Source organism: Dioscorea cayenensis, chromosome 15 (genome assembly GCF_009730915.1).
Source record: "Dioscorea cayenensis subsp. rotundata cultivar TDr96_F1 chromosome 15, TDr96_F1_v2_PseudoChromosome.rev07_lg8_w22 25.fasta, whole genome shotgun sequence".
In the NCBI taxonomy this organism is placed as follows: domain Eukaryota; kingdom Viridiplantae; phylum Streptophyta; class Magnoliopsida; order Dioscoreales; family Dioscoreaceae; genus Dioscorea; species Dioscorea cayenensis.
The window spans coordinates 3,032,816-3,052,458 of NC_052485.1; the positions used below are offsets into that span (position 1 = coordinate 3,032,816).

Below are 19,643 nucleotides of genomic sequence, written 5' to 3' on the forward strand. Positions count from 1 at the left end.
ATCTTTTTTATACTTTTCGAAAACTTCACCTACATCTACTAAACAGTAAACAGATGAGGTGACTTTATAGGCTTTGCATTAACTACAGGACCACTGACACGTACTATACCACAATATATATTTATATATATAATTAAGAACCCCTCCACAATTTGAAATCTAGATACTTCTACGGTTCTACCTATTTATGTATATGTATAATATTAAATAATATATGAGAATGCCAAATAATATTAAATAATTATTATATATAATTTTTGATATTCTTATTGTGTATTTTAATTAATTTTTATAGATTAAAAAAATAACTAAAGTTAATTAATAATTTAAAATTTTTTTTAAAAAAGTATATTAACTTTATAAGACTATTTTTATTTTAAATATAATTTAATAGAATGTGTAGTTCAATATAATTTATTAAAAATTATAAAAATATATTAAATATAAAAATAAATTTTAAAAAATAATATTTAATATTTCACAAATTTTTTAATTGATTAATAAAAATAATAAAAAAACATTAAGATTTGACGATTAAAGAAAAGCAGAAAGTATTAAATATATATTTTTTACTCATTCTAATTTAGAGCTTTTCTTTAGGTTTTTTAATCGTCTAGTATTAAATATTATTTTTTAAAATTTATCATTTATATATAATATATTTTTACAATTTTGAATAAAAATATTTAATTACATATTTTATTAAATTATATTTTATATAAAAATAATATTTAAAAAGTTAATATAATTTTTTATTAAATTTTCTAATTAAAATTTATAAAAAGTTATATTAACTTTCTTATTCCACATATATTAGTTAAAATGAATAAATAAAAAAACAAAAATATTCGTGGTTTACCCACTTCATTAAAAAAAAACAAAAACAAAAAAATAGACAAATAAAAAATATCTTAAAGAATAATTCTGAAAAAAATGAATAAATCAATTTCAATTAAAATAAAACAGACAGATACAACGGACCTCAAAAAAAACTGAAGCCACTAAAAAGAATATCAAAGCATTAGAAGTGATAACATGTTCGAGAAAAAAATGCAACAACTGGAAGCAAAAATGAGAGACAAAAAAACGGCTCCTCCAAAGCAGGCAATTGTTATTGTTGTTGTTGTTGTTATTTTTGTTTTACAGGGTGCTTCTCAGCAGCTTAAACAGAACCAGTCAACCTGGGCACAACAATCTAAATAACTAAAAGAAGAAGAATAATAAAACTAGAACCAAAACCCCACAATAGAGCAAGCAGCAAGCTGCCACCTTGGCATAGATCTTTCCCCTGACTCATGAGAAATTGAATCCAAGATCGGATCATCTATAAATTGCAGAGATCCCTGACTCTTCAATTGTCTGATGATTCCAGGTAGTGTTTCACCGCATGCACTGCTTCAGCACAAAATCAATCAAGACACATCTAATGTTTATAGATCTTTCTGAAATGGTCTCAATCGCCCACATCGAATCACATTAACTTATATGCTTCCAAGCTCGATTCAAAGTCCTAATTACTTGACAGCAGTCTGTCTACAAAACAAAAGTTTTTCTTAGGATTGATAACCATGAAACCCATATAAACCTCCAGTCTCCTATGCATAGTGCAGAGAGATCCATGAGGCATTAATTAGTAAAATCAATTTAGAACCAGTAGAGAAGTCAAGGTTATTTAGAAATTTCCAAACATTTTACTCTCTTCGTTTCTGTTTTACTTGTCACATTTTATAAGTTATTCTTTGTTTTTTTTTACTTGTCATATTAAATTTTTTTTTGCATCATTAAATATTTTTTTTCTTTCTAAATTTACCCTCTAATTTAATATACTTGTACAACTTTCAATAAATCACAATCAATTAAGTATTAAATCATACACTCTATTTTAGTGGAGTTTTGAATAGGGGTAATTTTGAAAAGTAATAGATTTTTTTATAAAATATAGGTAACCAATTACTTTTAACTAACTTTTTTTAATTGGTGTGAATTAGGTAAAGTTGGCAACTACTCCCTCTGTTCTTTTCTTTTTAATCTGTCATAAATCCATATCATTTTCTAACATCAACAAACATTTATTATTTTTTTCCCAAAATTACATTTACACTCTATTCAATTCTCTCTCTTGTTGGAATTAAATACAAGAGAAAAATGTGAAGATATACTAACGGTCTTTTAGGTCAATTGGGATCGGGTCCCTTGCGTAGGGCGTTCGTTTCGGGGAGGACATGGGATCGAACATCATGTCTTGCGTAAAGTGAGGGCAAGTAGATCGGCGTTGAGCCTTGCTCCCCACATGTGCATGTCCCTGGAGTATTGGTGTTTGTCGCTTTTCTCAAAAAAAAAGTGGAGATATAAATTACTCCATCCGTTCCAAAATACATCCGTTCCAAAATACATGTCGTTTTAGAAAAAAAAAATTTCAAAATAGTTGTCATTTTACAATATCGAGGTAATATTTATTTATTTTTTAATTTTACCCATCTTCAATTTCCTAAGTTATTTAAATGGAAAGAGTGATATTTATAGTTCCAAAAGAAATATATAGTTTCAAAAAATGGATAGTTTAGTAATTTGATTATTTTTTATACTCTCTTCATTCTTTTTATTTGTCATGGTTAACAGAATATCACATATCAAGAAATTTAGTTATTTTACAAAATTTTATTTAAAAATTAGTTATATTTTCAAAATTATATCATAATTTATATCTTTCACATTTATCTGTTTTATTTAATTCTAGCAAAAGAGTTGAATAGTAATGTTAGATGTAATTTTGGAAAAAAATAATAAATATTTATTGATGTTAGAAAATGACAGACAAAGTATTAAAATTTAGATAATTTAATGCTATATTTAATTTTTGTGTAACAATCTTAAATGACATGTATTTAAAAATATAGAGAGTAGAAGTAAATTTTAGAAATATAACTAATTTTTTTTATAAAATTTTATAAAATAACTAATTTTTTTAATATGTGAAATTTAATTAACAGCAACATATATATAAAAAAAAGGAGTAATAAACAGTGTACCCGTAGATTTCTGTGCTTTTATTTATATAATTATATAATATTAAAAAAAAATTTTTAAAAAAAATTGACTAGTCCCCAACATGATGAATGTGAGAATAATAAATTAAATAAATAATAAAATAAATATAAAAGGACGTGGCAATATCGTAAATAAAAAGCCCCCAGTTTCCAATAAATAGCACTGTTAGTGTTATCTCTGTGTCGTGTGTTATGTGATTGATACTTGATAGATACATATGGACAGTCTGGAGCAGCAGCAACAGCAAAAGACATGGGTTGTTGCTTGAGCATTCAGGACAAGTCCAAGCCCTCTTCTTTCCCACAAAACCCTAACCCTAACCCTAACCCTAAAGCTCCTGCATTCCAGCTCCGGGAACGAGATCCGCCGCCGGAACCGGAGGTGGTGGAGACTGTCAAGGAGGTGCTATCTGAGACACCAAACCCTAGGCTTAAAGTCAAAGAACAACAATGGAGGAAACCCTTAGCTGAGGACGATGCTCGCCGGACGGGGAATGATAAGGATGATCTCAGATCGGAGGAGGATAGCGTCAGTGAGAGCTTCTCCGTCCAGACGTCGACCACGGAGAAGCTATGGGGAGGAGGTGGATGTTGGAGAGCAGAGGGTGAGATCTCGGTCTCCGGCGAAACTCCAGAAGAAGCGATCTTTTTCTGGGGAGCTTTCCTGTAAGAGAGAGAGATGCATGGCCGGTGGCGGTGGGGGAGGTTGAGGAAGGCGGATGGGAGGGTGATGTCGGCGAGGGAAACGGGGATAAAGAGTAGGGACCTCGGAGAGAGGTCGGGGAGGAGATCGGTGTCCCCGGCGTCGAAACAGTCGGCTGGCGGTGGACAATGCCGGAGCCTGTCGGCGCCGAGGACTTCGCCACGGCGGTTGCCACCAAAGAAGGCGCAGGATGCGGGCGGCGGCGAGGGTTTGGGGGCGAAGGAGTCACTGGAGAACCCGCTCGTCTCCCTGGAGTGCTTCATTTTCCTCTGATGATCCTCTTGTGGCACGAATCTCAAAGCAGCGAAGACGAAGAAGAAGAATAGGAAGAGGAAAAGGTTTGTTCTCTCCTTGCTTTTGCGTTGCTTTTTAAATCATATAACAACGACGTTCTAGTTTTAGTATCAGTTAATTGTTCCATTTTGATGAAAAACTATGAATCCAGGTGACCGTATCAGCTGATTTTCTTGGAAATCATTCTGACTGTTTACTTGTTAAGGAATTATAGCCTAGCTCATGAACTTTTTCAATGGTGTATATAAATTTAACAATTTTCTTATCTGTGCTTCCTTTGCTGTTTATGGCACCTGAAGAAAGTTTTTATTTTGCTTATCTTGATAATGCTTTTTTGGCGTTTGAATGTCTTCTTGTGTTTTAGAAAATTCTGACTAAGTTATTGTTAATAACCATGTCTTGTTTTCCCATGTAAATAATTGTATGATGCATCATAGTGTGATCTTCTTCCTTATGTTCTCAAGTTTCAGTAATGATTTTACTGTCAATTAACTTTTGCATATACTTGCAGACATTTGGATGTGTTCTTTTCTTTCTTTCTTTCTTTTTTTTTTTAAAGAAAATTATAGCAAAGCTATTGTTAATGCACATGTTTGCCATGAGAATGTATAATGTCTTATAGTGTGATCTTATTCCTAATGTATTCGCCTTTTAGGAAGAATTTTACCATCTATGCAATTAACTATGTTGCTGTCTTGTTAGTTTTAATACTGTATATTTTGCATATACTTTAATGCATTTGAATGTGTATTTATGTTTTAGAAAATTCAAACCTAGGCATTGTTAGGAATTATATGATGTCTCAAAGTGAGCTAATTGCTAATGTACCCAACTTTCCGTGAGGATGTTAATGTAATAAGCTTCCATTTAGGTGAAAAGTTATTTTTTGGGTGATATTCATTAAGTCACAGTTTCTTGTTTATTGAAGGATCAGGCTCTTGTTACTCACTCATTACTTGCCTATAACCACAATTTTCATCTTGGAATGACACCCATCCAGTTAGAATCCACTGACCACATGCTGTGATTATTTTGTCTGACACTAGCATCCAGTGCAAAGTTGTAAGTTTGAAATCAGGTGTTACAGTCCTCTGTTTTTTGCATATGCTTTAATACATTTGAATGTGTTCATCTGTTTTAGAAAATTCTAGCAAAGGCATTGGTAGGAAATGTATGATGTCTCAAAGTGTGATCTAATTGCTAATCTAGTCAACTTTCAGTAGTGATTTTACTGTCAACGTGATTAATTTTCATTTAAGTGAAACATTATTGTCTGGGTGATATTCATTAAGTCACAGTTTCTTGTTGATTGAATGATTACACTCTTGTTACTCACTCATTGCTCAACTATAGCCACAATTTTCCATCTAGCAAGGACATCCATCCTGTTAGAGTCCACGGTCCATGTTCTGTCATCATTTTGCCTGATAGTTTAGTATTTGATGCAAAGTTGTAAATTTGAAATCATAGCTTACAGTCCTCTGTAAACATTAATATTTTTTTTCCTGTTTGTGATCATCTCTGTTTCTTGATTCCTGTAATTACCTTTTCATATCAGAAATTTGCTATAAAGAAATCTATTACCATAGAATATTTTCACTGCTATTAGTGTTAAAAGATGGTGGTAGTTATAATTTTATATCCGCAGAAAAGAACAATATGTCTTTAAGCCCAGTATGACCTGAAATGATCTGTTGAAGAACTTATATGCAAAAGTTTCCTGCATGAGGAGAAATTGTCTCTTGTAAAAGAGAGAACCATGGTACACAAAACCACAGAAGCCATTTTCTACCTCATAGATAGCTCTAGCATGCTCTACATTTTGAAGATTTCATTGAATTTTACTGTTTCTCTTTCTTCTGCTGTTATCTTGCCTTTAGATTATATATCACATTGTCAGGGAGATCAGTTTGTTTCTTTTTTCACTCTTTTTTTGTGTGATTTGGCATTGATATGCATTGAATTCTTCTCCTATCAAGCTGGTGTTGATTTAGAAGAACCATGTTGGCAAGGGAAGAAGCCATTAAGAATCAAAGTTGAAAGTTTTTCATCTGTATTGGTTGATTTTTTTTTTTAAAAAAAAAAGAAGAAATTGCGAAAACTGTGGTTTTGGTTTAATTCCCTGCTGTTGCATTTTATTAATTTTTTTCTATAAAAAGAAAAGGTACAAATAGAAATCAAAGGCCAGTTGAGTAAAGATGTCTATAGGTAGTTATAATCAGTCACTGGTTGAGTTAAAAAGATGGATTATGAGAACACTGATATATATCTTTATTCTTGTGCCATTTTTCTTCATGTTAAGATGTTTCATAAGTACACGTCATCTTGCTATGTTTATCTGCTTTGCATTTTCAAGTACATGAAAAATTAGAATCTAAAGCACCATATTGATTCTTGATTTTTCATTAGATTCTTATACTTGCAATTAACCTTATCTTTGATGTTGATTGGAGACGTAGTTGAGTTTGATTTGATCTGGTTAAGTCATTGGCCTTTATCACATGCATGACTAGTTAGAGACATCACAAAAAAAAACCAAAGAAGATAATGTACATCACTAACGACATGACTTTGAAGCTCACGTGAATGCATCCATTTGATAAAACCATTGGTTTGTTCTCCTTTTTTTTAGGTTTCTGTTTTTCTTGAATGCATAGGACTCTTCCATGTTTCCATGTTTATGAAAATCCAAACTTAGAAATGGACCCCTGAAAATGGAAGATGATACTTCTTGCCTGTTTACTTTTCCTTTGCTTGTTCTTCTTTACATGCATGTGCTTCTTTAAAATCTCTTGGTATTTGAATAAAAAACCATTTTAATTATTTTTTATTTGTTTTTTTTTTTCAAAATGATTTTCCATGCTAGCAATTATTTTCCTTATTATTATTATTTTTTTAATTTATGAGAAAAACAAAATTAGTTGTGGATCGTTCAGTCACTATGTCTAATTAGAAGGAAACAGTCAGGAGATGGAATTGTGTTATTTTGGTCATGTATAAGCCAATAATAGCAACAATGAAGTGTATTTATAGAAAAAGGCTCTGTATTGTCTTTATAAAAGTGACTATTAATTACTAATAAAATATTTGTCTGTTTACTTACTAATACGACAAAATGTAATATTTTCCAATCTATTTAAATAGATAGAGTAACAGTATATTGATTCTTATACGTCTATATATATGTAAATATATAATTTTAATGATCAAATAGATATAAATAATAATTTTAGGAGATGTATAACTAATTATATTGTTTACAATGATTGATTATGATTTAAAGAATTATGGTTTTTTTTTTGTTAGATTTTATATTTTTGGTACTAGTGGGCCTTATATGGGTTCTATATGAGCTTAGGGGTTTTACACCAAAAAGTCTCAAGACTTGGTGGCTCAACCTCTATACCTATATATAAACCCATTACACTTTTATCACACAGCCGATGTGGGACCAAATTAATAACACCCTCCCTCAAGTTCAACTGTGTCATTTTTTTCAGTTTAAACTTGTTCAGACTTGTACACCTAGAGGTCTGTTTTTTTACCATGACTTGTACACTATTATGTGTCTCAGATGTCCTATACACATGGACTTGTACACTACTTGTGTCTCAGAGGTCTTATTTTAATTTGACTTGTGTTCTTTTTGGAACCTCAGAGGTCTTTTACTAGGTCCTACTATAACTGTCTTTTTTATCATGATCATTTTTTTTCCTGAATTTCTGATACCAACTTAGATTTTATATTTTTGCTACTAGTGGGCTCTATATGGGCTCTATATGAGCTTAAGGGTCTTACACTAAAAAGTCTCAAGACTTAGTGGCTCAACCTCTATACCTATATATAAATTCATTACATTTTTATCACACATCCGATGTGGGATCAAATTTTCAACATCTTTTATATATATATATTTTGGGAAGAACAAAAGACTTCCAAACCCAAAAAGGCATTCTTGAAAAGTCTAGCTTCTAATCGAAGATAAGAACCTTAATCAATCTCAATTCATGTCAACATTTGCCTTCACAACGAGAAACATCAGAGAATAGTATAGTTAGGTACTCCGCACTATATCACACTCCCTTAGAAATGAATTTATATTTAAATTCTGATCTTTCAGATTCATTAAAAATATTAGTGATAATAGATAAGTAATTATGGATGTAAGTTTAAATTTAATAATAGATCATTAATTATAGGTGTAAGTTTACAATTCATTCTCAGGTAAGGATGTACTGGTTTAATGATCAATTTTTCATCTTGTATGCAAACTTCTTTTATATATTATTTATACATATCATAAAAATAGACGTATAATCCGCGCCGAGAGCGTTTCAATGAATAATTTTAGTTTTTTTTAATAATTTTAAGTTGTTATTTATATTACTTATAATATTAATTACACTTAATTATTTATGTAATAAATATTCATAAAATCTTTTTAAAATTAAAATTATAAAATAGTTTATATGGTAGAAGTTATTTAATTATATTATTTAATATATAATGTTGTCAAAAAATAATTCACAAAATTTTAAAATTATTAAAAATAACAAAATATGCCATATATATATATATATATATATAGTGGTTGTAGTTTTTATTAAGAAAAAAAATCATCACTCACCAGTCCTCCGGTTTCACACCACCATAATTAACCGAAATGTTCACCAAATAATGGTAGAAATAAATAAATAAATATATATACATAAAGAAGAGGAAGCCATGAAATTGTCTAGAGAAACAGTAAGCACCGCGTCACATACATTATGCTTGCTTGCGTGCGTATCCACCCAAACCCTAATTAATAGGCGGCACGTAAGGACAGCCCCCAAATCCCTCCATTCCCTTCCCTTCCCTCCCGCTTCCACCGCGTCATTGTCCCTCTTTCCTCAACCGCCACCTGCCGGTCACCATCCTCAGTCTCCCACCGCCGACCAAACCCCATACCCCACTTCCCGCGGATCTTACACGTGTCCCCACCTCACTGGCTCCCTTCCTAACCTAACTACTCTCCCCCACGGACCTCTTCAATGGCCCCCCCCTCTCCGTGATCCGAGTTACACGCCATGGCCCCCTCACGATGCCGACACCTGTACCTCTCACGCCGTGACCCGCCGTCCATTCCCTCCAAACACAGCCGCCCCCGTTTCCCGGACGTTAAGTACACTCTCCGTGATCCTCTCCTTCCTTTCACCCAAAAAGAAACCCAAAACTCTCACCCACTTCTCTAATTAATCTAAAACCCACATTAATTAATTTTCTAATCCTATTTTAAAATTATAAAAACAAATACGTGCGTCACCAAACGAGTGCAACTTATAATATATAAGAGCGTGAGGGCGGCGGCAGTCAAAACACAGCGTTGACTGGCTCGAATGATTTCATCCGTTCATCCATCGATGCACACATCTCGTCTCTATATAAACTGATCACCCCATTTCGCTTCCCTCTCTATCTCGATCTAAATAAGAAAAAAAAATAATAATAACAATAAATTGATTAAAAAGAAAAAGGAATCAAGAGAAGACTCTAATGGCGACGACGACGATGGAGAAGAAGGAGATCGAAGAGAAGCCGAAAGGAGAAGGAGATGCATTACAGAGGAGTGAGGAAGAGGCCATGGGGACGATACGCGGCGGAGATTAGAGATCCCGGCAAGAAGAGCCGAGTATGGCTTGGCACCTTCGACACCGCCGAGGAGGCCGCTAGGGCTTACGACACCGCTGCTAGAGAGTTTCGTGGATCTAAAGCTAAGACTAATTTTCCTTACCCGGAATCGTATCAGACGCCGGTCGCCGGCGTTGTGGAAGGTCGTAGTCCCGAGTAGTCAGAGTAGCACTGTGGAGTCATCAAGTCGGGAAGCAGCGCCGGTGCCGATCTCACCCCCGCTTGATCTCCACCGTGGAATCTCGCGGTTCCCGTTCCAGCCCTACTCGGCTGCGCCACAGCCCTTTTTCCTCTTTAACTCGATCGTCACGCCGGAGAAGTCGGCGTTGGCGATCGTTGGTCGCCCGGTGTTTCTTTCGGATTTGCACGCTGGCGGCGGCGTCCAGAGTGATTCCGACTCATCCTCCATCGTTGATCTCCACCCTTCCCCGCCGCCGGCGAAGCGTCTCCCCTTCGATCTCGATCTCAATCTCCCCCCTCCTCCCGAGATCGCTTGAACTTCTCCGCCGGCGAAGCTTAATTAGATTAACGTGAGAAGAAGAGGAACAAATTTTTTAAGGGTTTTTTTTTTTTTTTTCCTTTTCTGTAATTTCTTTTTTATTTTTAAAAAAATGGATCTTAAACGATCGGAAAATTACTGTAAATATTAATTTTAACTTTTATTATTATTTTTATTTTTATTTTTGCGCTGAGGAAACCGGAAAGTTCATCAGTGTTGCCAGCCAAAGCCTTTCAAAAAAATTCAATGAAAAATAAATAAATATTAAATAATTCTTTTTATTTTTACAATTACTATTTGATTAAAATTATTTATGTTTATAATGATGCAAAGCGCCGGCAGTTTGTTGGTGGAGGAGCCGGCAGCGTTTCGTCGTTGCTCTCTCTTATCTTACATCGTTTTCAGACACGAAATAACCCCCTTTTTTTTTAATGAAATATAAATAAATAAATAAATAATATTTTAAAAAAATAATGGTGGTGTGGATGTTGTCAGCCGTTGATCGAGGTTAGAATACGAATCTCTAGAAGTGACTGAGCGTGTTGACAAAGTCTGTCTCGAGATCTGATAGATAATAAAGTTGGCCAAAAGCGACCTCTAACTTAATTAATGAAAATTAATTAATTATTTATTTTTATTTTTGGGTTTTATTATTTTGGACGTTTGTGGAATGAAAGCCGGCCCAGAAAAAGTGGCCAACCCGCGGCGGCCGCTTTTGGTGGGCCCGGCCTCTCTCACTTGTCGGAATCCACGCAGGAGATTTCGCTTTTCCATTAATTTCCGCTACCTTTTCTCACTAATTAATTATTCTTTTTGTCCTTAATTAAATTTGTATTAGTATTAAATTAAAACACTACTTATTTGATTGATTGATTGATGGACCCTGATGCCCAAGACCATTCACAACAAAACGTAGTTGTTTTTCACAATTATGAAATCTAAATAGTGACATGATATTTGACATAATTATTTATTATTAAAAAAAAAAAGGTGGTTAGATAAGTACTGCGGCGCATCTGTGGACTGAGGTGTGCGCCACGCCACGTTTGCTTCTGTCCGAATTATTATTATTTGGTTTAAATTAAATTAAAATAATTCAGATGAGGTAAAGATTGATGCGCACGTACGGCAGGGGGGAAATGGGGCCCTTGTTTATTTTTTTAAATCATTTTAAAATATAAAATATTATAATTTGTAAATTGTTGTTTTTATAGGGGTGTTTTTGCAAGGTTATCTAAAAAATGACAACACGTAAACCCCTCGGAATCAACTCCGGCTTTTCCAGAACAGGTCCACTGCGCAAAGAATTTGGGTTCTCTGATTTTTTTTTTATATAATTATTATTTTTGGAAAAAAAATAATCTGAAATTTCATATTTAGATAATTAAATGTATTATTTTGGAGGCCGGTGCTGCTGGTCAATTAAGTTGGCGGTGGTGATGTGGGGTCCATCATGATATTCCCAACAACTTCGGGAACTTGGCAAGGTATTAATGAAAAAACATATATTTTTTTTTCTTATAAATTAACAGATCCAACGACACTAAACATCAACCTATGTTTGTTTTTTTAAAAAAATTATATTTTATTAAAACAAATTATATAAGGTCAGTGATATAGTTTATGAGATTTAAGTAAATTTGCAATTGACTTTGTTGACAGATGAAGGACCTTTTGGGAATTTTGTATTTTGAAGAAATAAAAGAGAAGACATAATTTCTATTTGTCCTAATTTACCATGAAAAATAGATGTTATTTTAATGGAATATATATATAGTTTATTAATTTTTCTTTATTATTCTTATTCTTATGTTGTTTTGGAGCATCTATTGAAAATTTATAATTATGTTTTTTATGTTTATATTTTTTGAATGAAATTATATCTTAAGCATAATTCCATTTAACTAAAGTAGCTTAAGCAAATATAGAGAATACTTTCTATTAAACTCGAGTTATCATATCTGACATTTTTATATATCAAAATGACTATGAATGATAAATTTTGTGAGTGGTAATTATTTTAAAATTTTATCTTGTGTTTTGATTAATCATTCTCAGTGTGCTTCTAAAACTTTTGCATTTTTTTCTTTATATTTTTATTTTCCTTTTCTTGTATTTTGTTAATTTTATCATGTAATACATATTAAATGATTTATCTGCTTTTAGATGAAAAAAAATGTAGAGAATATATGTGTTGATTGCAAATTGTGAAGGAGAATAAGAAACATTTGAAGTTGATAATGGACACAAAAGTGAACACTATGCTTGCCTTCATTATGAGGAACAAAGACATATGGAATTTTATTTCATTCATTGATCAAAGATGAATTTTTTTTATTTTTTTTTTCCATTGAATTTTAAATTTCCTAAGATAAAAAAAAGTTGGAAGGCCGACCAAATAAGTCATCAATGGGTCAAGTCAAGTTTCTATGGTGACAAAATGAGTTGTGGGAAGCGATTTGCATGCAAAAGAGAGGTGGAAAAAATAGTGGACTTGATGTGAAAGTTCATGAGCATAAAAAGAGAAATAAGACTATCAATTGTTCTTGATGCCATATGATATGATTAAAGTTATTTGGACATGATATTAAGAACATAATTAGAGATTAGGCTATTATTCCCTAACTTTGAGATGTCCTTATTCCGAACAAATAGCTTATTTGATTAAAAATTGCTAGTTGTAAATGAAACATATTATTTCGGTCCATTTTAACTCAAATATTTAAGTTAATTAGATTGAAAATTAAAATTAAAGTTTATATATTCAAATCAGTATTTTTTTAAGTTTACTAATATGAGACTGGTAATTACTCTAATGCACCCCCTTAGCTATATTGTAAATGAACTAAGCATGGAGAATATGTTAAATTTAAATCAAACATATTATTTACGTTCAATTTTATTAAAAATACTAAAACTAATAAGATAAAAAAACTAAATTAATATATTTTAAATCTATATTTTTTTTACCTAACCGATGTGAAAATATTAATCAATCTAATAAAAATAAGTTTCTAGAATAGTGAATTATACAATTATATATGGATACAAAATAAATCTGAATAGAATTGATAAATGAAAACAACCCAAATATCATATCAAGTCAAAGGATCATCATAAAATTAAAGTTTATTATTTAAATCACAAATCATCATCAAGAGTATTAGAGGAGGAGGAGGAGGAGGAGGAGGAGGAGGATACATGATGATGTTTGGCCATGTAAAGAAACACAAACATTATCATATAATGAATGAATTATTCATTCTACAAAGAGTGAGCGGAAGAAGGAATTTGAACCCACTGAAGTTGTAATTCAATTTCACCACTCTCAACATTTCTAAGCTTTAGGGCAACATCTTGTGTTAGAGTTCCATCATTCCAAACAATAGGACTCTCTTTAAGCAAACAGTTGTGTCTATAGGGCAAGACACTCCTTATTACAGACCCATCTGCCATGCCTTCAAGGTTCATCTGAGCACAATCCACAAGAGGCCTTATTCCAAACTCGGCATCGCCCATTTCGTCGTCACGTGTAAATGTATCTTTATCGAATACTTCCTATGTCATAGAGAACAAGAGAACAAAAAAAAATAGCTCTCATACCATATTAAAAACAAAATTCTCATTTACTTTAAGTAAAAGTAAAAATATATTATAAACACATAAGCATTTATATTTATTTGATGATTTAAAAATTTGAGTTAATAAAAACTTACTATTTTTATAGGATGAATGGGTTCTGATATTGATAGCGTGAGGTATTCATTCCACTCCGGATTGACATTTGACTTTTTTACACTCGTCTTAAGTTTCTGTAAGAATAGAATATTTTTTATTAGATATTCATATCAATATTTATTATAAAATTTAAGCAATTTTAATTTATATATTTTATTAAAACGTTCATTGTCACTTTAATATTTTCAAAATTTCCATCATCATATATGTATTTTATATTTTTATTTATTTTATTTGTAATAATAACATGACAAGTACAGGATTCAAATGGATTTCTTTTTTCTTAAAACAAAATTTTAACACATAATGACATGGCAACAATATACGCCAGGGCAAAACATAATAGACTTTTTATTTTTTTTTTATTTTTATAAGAAAAATGATGATATGGAGTTAGAAGTCATGTGCTTTTTTCATATGATTTTTTTGAAAAAGGAGTTTGATGATGATATATATGTATCTATATATCTTATACTTTGCCATTTTGCAAAATGCTCCTAAATCAAAATTTAAATAAACATAAAGGGAAGCGAAAAGATTTTAAATCAATATTTTAAAATATATGGAAAATCATTAGAATTAAATAAACTTGATTTATTTTTTTTTTAAAATAATCTAAGATGGTAATACCTGATGACCAAATCGTAGAACCACATAAGGGTCACTCCCCTTGGTATCACGGTAGGCGAGGTTGATGCCACGGATGACCTTCACCTTTAACAACCCTAACATGCATTTCATATCATTTATTCTTTGACTTGAGCTCATCTTTGTTATATTTTTTAGGTTCTCTTCTCTTTCTCCTCCTCCGCCTCTTCTTCTCTTTAAAAAAAATTAACTTAGAGAATTATTGTTTTTTTAAAAAAAAATTATATGTTTTAATTAATTGTGAGGTACAATTTTGTTGACCTAGTCAACTGTATTCACAAGCCATATGGACAACCACAAAACCTACATTGAGTTTACTATTTATTAACCCATTTCATTTTGAATTTTTTGTTTTCTTGCTCTTTCCTATTTGTCTATATTTAATAAAATCATTATTTAGTTGATTATAAAATTTAATATAATTTGGGGACAAACAAACATTTTTTTATGATAAACTGAAAGCTTGATAAATTATCTCTCTCTCTCTCATATATATATAGTGAAATGGGAAAAAAATATATCAAAAGTTAAATAATAAATATATCAAAATGTACTATATATAGAACTACCAATGTGACTCATAAAACATTTGCGGAGAATATTTATTAATAATAATATTGAATATAATTTATTCTCTATAAATAACAATAAATGATTAAAAATATTAATATTATCATCTGCGTAATAAGAAAGTAACATATTTTTTTCATCTCAAGTAAAAATTTGAAGGGTTAGAATCTCTTCCAACATAATGGTTTGAGAGTTCATAGCTTGTAAAAAAATAATAATAATAAAACTCACTTGAAAATATTTGTGGGCATTCTAAATAGCTAAAAAATATTAATAAAATACAGAATAATTCATTGATAATAATAGTGATGATAAACATGTTGTTTTATAAAGCGCTTTTGTCAAGGAAGAAGCCTTAGACACGGTATATATAAAACTTGTTTGAATTGATTTTTTTTTTTTTTAAATAACTAAAATTTTTTAAATCTTAAATCTATTTTTGTTAGCAAATTATTATTGCAATATATCATTAAATTCTAACTAATTGAAAAAACACTTAATTCAAACATCGAAAAAGAAATTTCTTATAACTTAAAACTAATTAAAATTAGGTCACGTTGTGAAGGAACAAGAAACATGCGATGGTTTGTTCTGCAACATACGATTAAATTAGAAAAACACGGACAAAAAAACATGTAATTGAATCAAAAAGTCACATCAAAAAATACAAAAGACAAAGTCTAATTAATGCAAAGAGTTTGAAATAAAAACCTACATATTTGCAAACAAACATTTAAGCATGAAACACGGGCATAAAACCCCGGAGTGATAAAAACCTCCCAACAAACATCAACCGTTTGAATGCTTAACATTAACCAGACAAAAATGGGAGAATGAGTTGGGGATTGATATGTTTGGCCACTTTTATTTATTGTGTGCTTGATTTCATTGATTTAGGGGGAGAGAATGATTTGCAAGTCAGAGAAAGGGAGTCAAAGGGCTCATTGCATTATTCACGCATGACAAATTGGTCACATTTATGTACCCTGTCAATTCTTTTGTTTCCTTGTTTCCTTGGTATCATTAATTGGAAACAAGCTATTCACATTGATAGCTCTCTTTTTTTTAATTTGTCTGCTTTCTCTCGTTTCTTCCATATTTATTGTTTTTCTTTCTCAATTATTTCAAATGTTATTTCATACATATTTTTAAAATCATGAGATATTATAAAAGGCTTTTAAAAAATTGTAGATATTATTGCTAAGATTTTCTTTCTTGGTGTCACTTGTATCTTCCGCTTACCTAAACTTTTGTTTTTTTTGTTTTTTCTTTTTTGTTCGTCAAGATCCCATCTTCACTTGTGAAATTTAAGTTCCTAATTAATCATATTAAGTTGATCTTATATGGAGTACCATTATATTTTTATTTGTAACAATTTTTTTTTCATTTCTTATAATAAAATTGTTATTTCTTCGCACGTTGTCACAAAAAAATTAACCCTAAAGCCATTGTCACTTAGAATTTGTCTATTATTTTAAATTATTTTTTCATTTTTATCTCTTTTTAGGATTCTTAACCATCATGACTGTATCTCGGTAATACTTTCATATTTTGATTCCAGTTGTACTGTCACGTATTTGTATTTGTCTTTATTTTTTAATAAAATTATAGTTTATCGATTTTATAAAATGTACTTCTTTTGCATTACAATCTATGTCTCTCTCTCTCTTTATATACAATAGCGTGATTAGGACCAAAACTAAGGGTGCTAACTTTAATTTTAAAAAATTATATTAATTAAAATTGTAAAGTTATAATAATTAATATTTCGAAGAATATACCACTAATGATTACCACTGTGAGATGAGAGTGGAATTATTTGGTCAAACGCAATCTAGTTTCAATTTAAATAAGAAAAATTCTAGATTAATTCAAACTAGAAAATAATAACAATCAATATTTTAAAAAATATAAAATATACATATCACTAATGGCAATTACACAATAAAAGTTGAATCATTCAGCCAAATACAATATAGTTTTAACTAGCTTCATAGTAAGACTTGCAAGATCATAGCATTTAACAAAATCAAAACTTCTTCTAAAGTTATTTTTTTAAAATTTGAAGATTTTATACAGAAAAACCATTATAATAAATTTTTAATAGGTTGAAGTAGTTTATTACAATAGAATCTAAAAAATAAGTCTGCATGACATGCAAGATCATATTAAATATAAATTTATTAATTAATATATTATATATTATGTAAAATAATTTATATACATATTATGTATGTGTATATATATATATATATATAACTTCTAAAATGGGGCCGAAGAGCGCCCCTTTGAAGCCCCTCCCCCACCTTCTATATATATATACATATCATATATATTTCTAACAATTATTCATAAGGATAATGCGAGAAAATGAATATGGAGAAATTATATCTTTATTTCATAAATGGCATTGAAGATATGTCTCTTGTGGCGCAAACCTTTTAAATGGTCATGTACAACAACTATAGAAACTCCCACCTCAAACCAAATCATATATAGAAAATAATATAAAATAAAATAACATGAATGATATCCGGAGAAGTTCAATACACTCAATGAAAGCACATTAATGTGAGTATATATATATATATATACATATATATCTTGAGAAAAGGTTCCACCAAGTCCTTGGCAATAGCATCAATAGTTTTGATTCTGATACTGAACCAAATCCCATACAACCAGTCATATTTTAGAGAACACTGTGGCCAATGATAGCTGGCACTAACTCAATTATTTATTTTCTTAATCAAAGTACAAATCATGTACACATTGACAATTGATTAATCAATGAGTTTAAAAGACAATAGTTAATAAATAAATAAATCATTAAATGGTAAATGAGTAATGAGGAAGTGCACACGTCTTCCCTCTTTTTCTCACTGCAAAAAGAAAGGAAGTTTATTATAAGAGAGTGTTTAAGAGCAGTGGTGGAAAAGATAAGAAGGTGTCACTGACTTTGATGAAGGGACAGTCCTTCCCCATCTACATCTTCTTGGTTTTTGAGTCCCAATCACACCCTATCTTTGTATTTTGCTCCTAAACGAATCTATTCCTCTGTCACCCAATCAAATTTTTTATCACCTCAAATCTCATGTGAGATTACTTAATTCATTCAATTCTACTTATTATAGCCTCTGTTCAAGCTAGCTGTTTGAGGTTTATCAACTTCTTAGAGCCTCCACTAGAAAAAAATGAAATAATAATAATAATATCATTAATGTTGATATTATTAACAAACAGGGTTTAGCCTATATGGTAGAGGTTTGGGTGACTTCCTCTCTTTATATATGTTTTTTTCAGTATTTTATATGGAATGATTTAGAACTCGTGATTCTTAAGATCCGTTTGGATTGACTATATGTATGATTCATAAAATATAGTAGAGTATCGGAAAAAGATTTAAAATTATATTTTGTTTGAGAAAAAGCTAAAGTGAAAGAAGATTATTAAACCATGTAGTGTTTTCTCACGTAATGAGTCATTGAAAAGCGTACGGCAATAGGTTGCTGGTGGCTAAAGGGCGATGACGAGAAGGTGGCTACTAGCCAATGGTGGTGGATATAGTGGGTGGCAGACTATATTGGTAAAAATTTTAAACTTACATTTTAGGTTATAAAATTTATAAAACTGACTCAATTTACCAATTTGGAAAGTTGAGAAATATAGGTTAAATGGAGGTTTTCAAACCTCTATGTTATCCCCAAAACCTTACATTTATTTTTACCTCTCTGAGCATCGTATCTAAAAAAAATCTTACCTTACTTTTACATTAAGAAATCCCCTCCCAAGCACTGGCGAGTAGCCCAAATTACCAGTGACAAGTGCCGAAGGGTTGTCGATGGCCAAGGGTTGGCAAGTCATAATAGTAAATATTAAAAACTACAAAGGTATTGTAAGTTATAAAATTTATTAAACCTCCTCAATCTCTTTGTTGGAAGGTTGAGAAATGGGGGTTGAAACCCCATTTAATTCCCTAAAATTTTACTTTTATCTTTACTTTTACATCTTTAGAGCATTAACAATACATGAACAATACCGTCGGGGGAAAGTTTCAAACCTTTACTTTTCCCCTTTAGCACTATTGTGTCATACTATTAGGTTATCAAATGGTTATATAAACGTATATTCATTATTACCATTTTGCAGAGTTAGTATTTCATTTTTATCCGATAAAAAATTTTAAAAATTTTTGCATTTCACTCATCATTATATATACATTATATAAATATAATGTATATATAATGACTCCTTTATACTATATTATCATTATTTTTTACATGGTTAACAAAAATTAAGTATCATTGTTAAACGTAAAAGAAGTATAATTTTTTTGATAGGGCTCCTAAACTCCTAATATTTTGTTTTTATCTAGTTTAGAGGGATTTTTTTATAAACTAAAATAAATAAAATAAGAGAAAATAAAATAAATTAAAAAAATTAAAAAGATAAAAAGATAAAAATAGGGTGTTTG

At 30.8% G+C, this 19,643-nt stretch overlaps 2 protein-coding genes and 1 pseudogene across 2 annotated transcripts; 2 read left to right on the forward strand and 1 right to left on the reverse strand.

The window, feature by feature from the left end:
* Window positions 1-3,248: 3,248 nt before the first annotated feature.
* Window positions 3,249-4,309, forward strand: LOC120276845 (annotated as a pseudogene).
* A 5,328-nt stretch (window positions 4,310-9,637) lies between these two features.
* LOC120277574 (ethylene-responsive transcription factor 4-like) lies at window positions 9,638-10,211 on the forward strand. Its single transcript, XM_039284433.1, has 2 exons — window positions 9,638-9,780; window positions 9,833-10,211. Exons 1-2 carry the CDS (start codon window positions 9,638-9,640, stop codon window positions 10,209-10,211), a joined length of 522 nt encoding a protein of 173 aa, XP_039140367.1.
* A 3,266-nt stretch (window positions 10,212-13,477) lies between these two features.
* Window positions 13,478-14,692, reverse strand: LOC120277575 (GTPase activating protein 1-like). Its single transcript, XM_039284434.1, has 3 exons — window positions 14,582-14,692; window positions 13,930-14,025; window positions 13,478-13,771 (listed from the first exon to the last, which is right to left on the reverse strand). Exons 1-3 carry the CDS (start codon window positions 14,690-14,692, stop codon window positions 13,478-13,480), a joined length of 501 nt encoding a protein of 166 aa, XP_039140368.1.
* Window positions 14,693-19,643: the final 4,951 nt, after the last annotated feature.

Coding starts and splice junctions, on each gene's coding strand:
- LOC120277575 (XM_039284434.1), bottom strand. CDS start 14,692: ATGAAATGCATGTTAGGGTTGTTAAAGGTGAAGGTCATCCGTGGCATC. Junction 14,026..14,581: donor TTCTACGATTTGGTCATCAG/GTATTACCATCT, acceptor CTATTCTTACAG/AAACTTAAGACGAGTGTAAA. Junction 13,772..13,929: donor CCATTCATCCTATAAAAATA/GTAAGTTTTTAT, acceptor TCTATGACATAG/GAAGTATTCGATAAAGATAC.
- LOC120277574 (XM_039284433.1), top strand. CDS start 9,638: ATGCATTACAGAGGAGTGAGGAAGAGGCCATGGGGACGATACGCGGCG. Junction 9,781..9,832: donor TACGACACCGCTGCTAGAGA/GTTTCGTGGATC, acceptor GAATCGTATCAG/ACGCCGGTCGCCGGCGTTGT.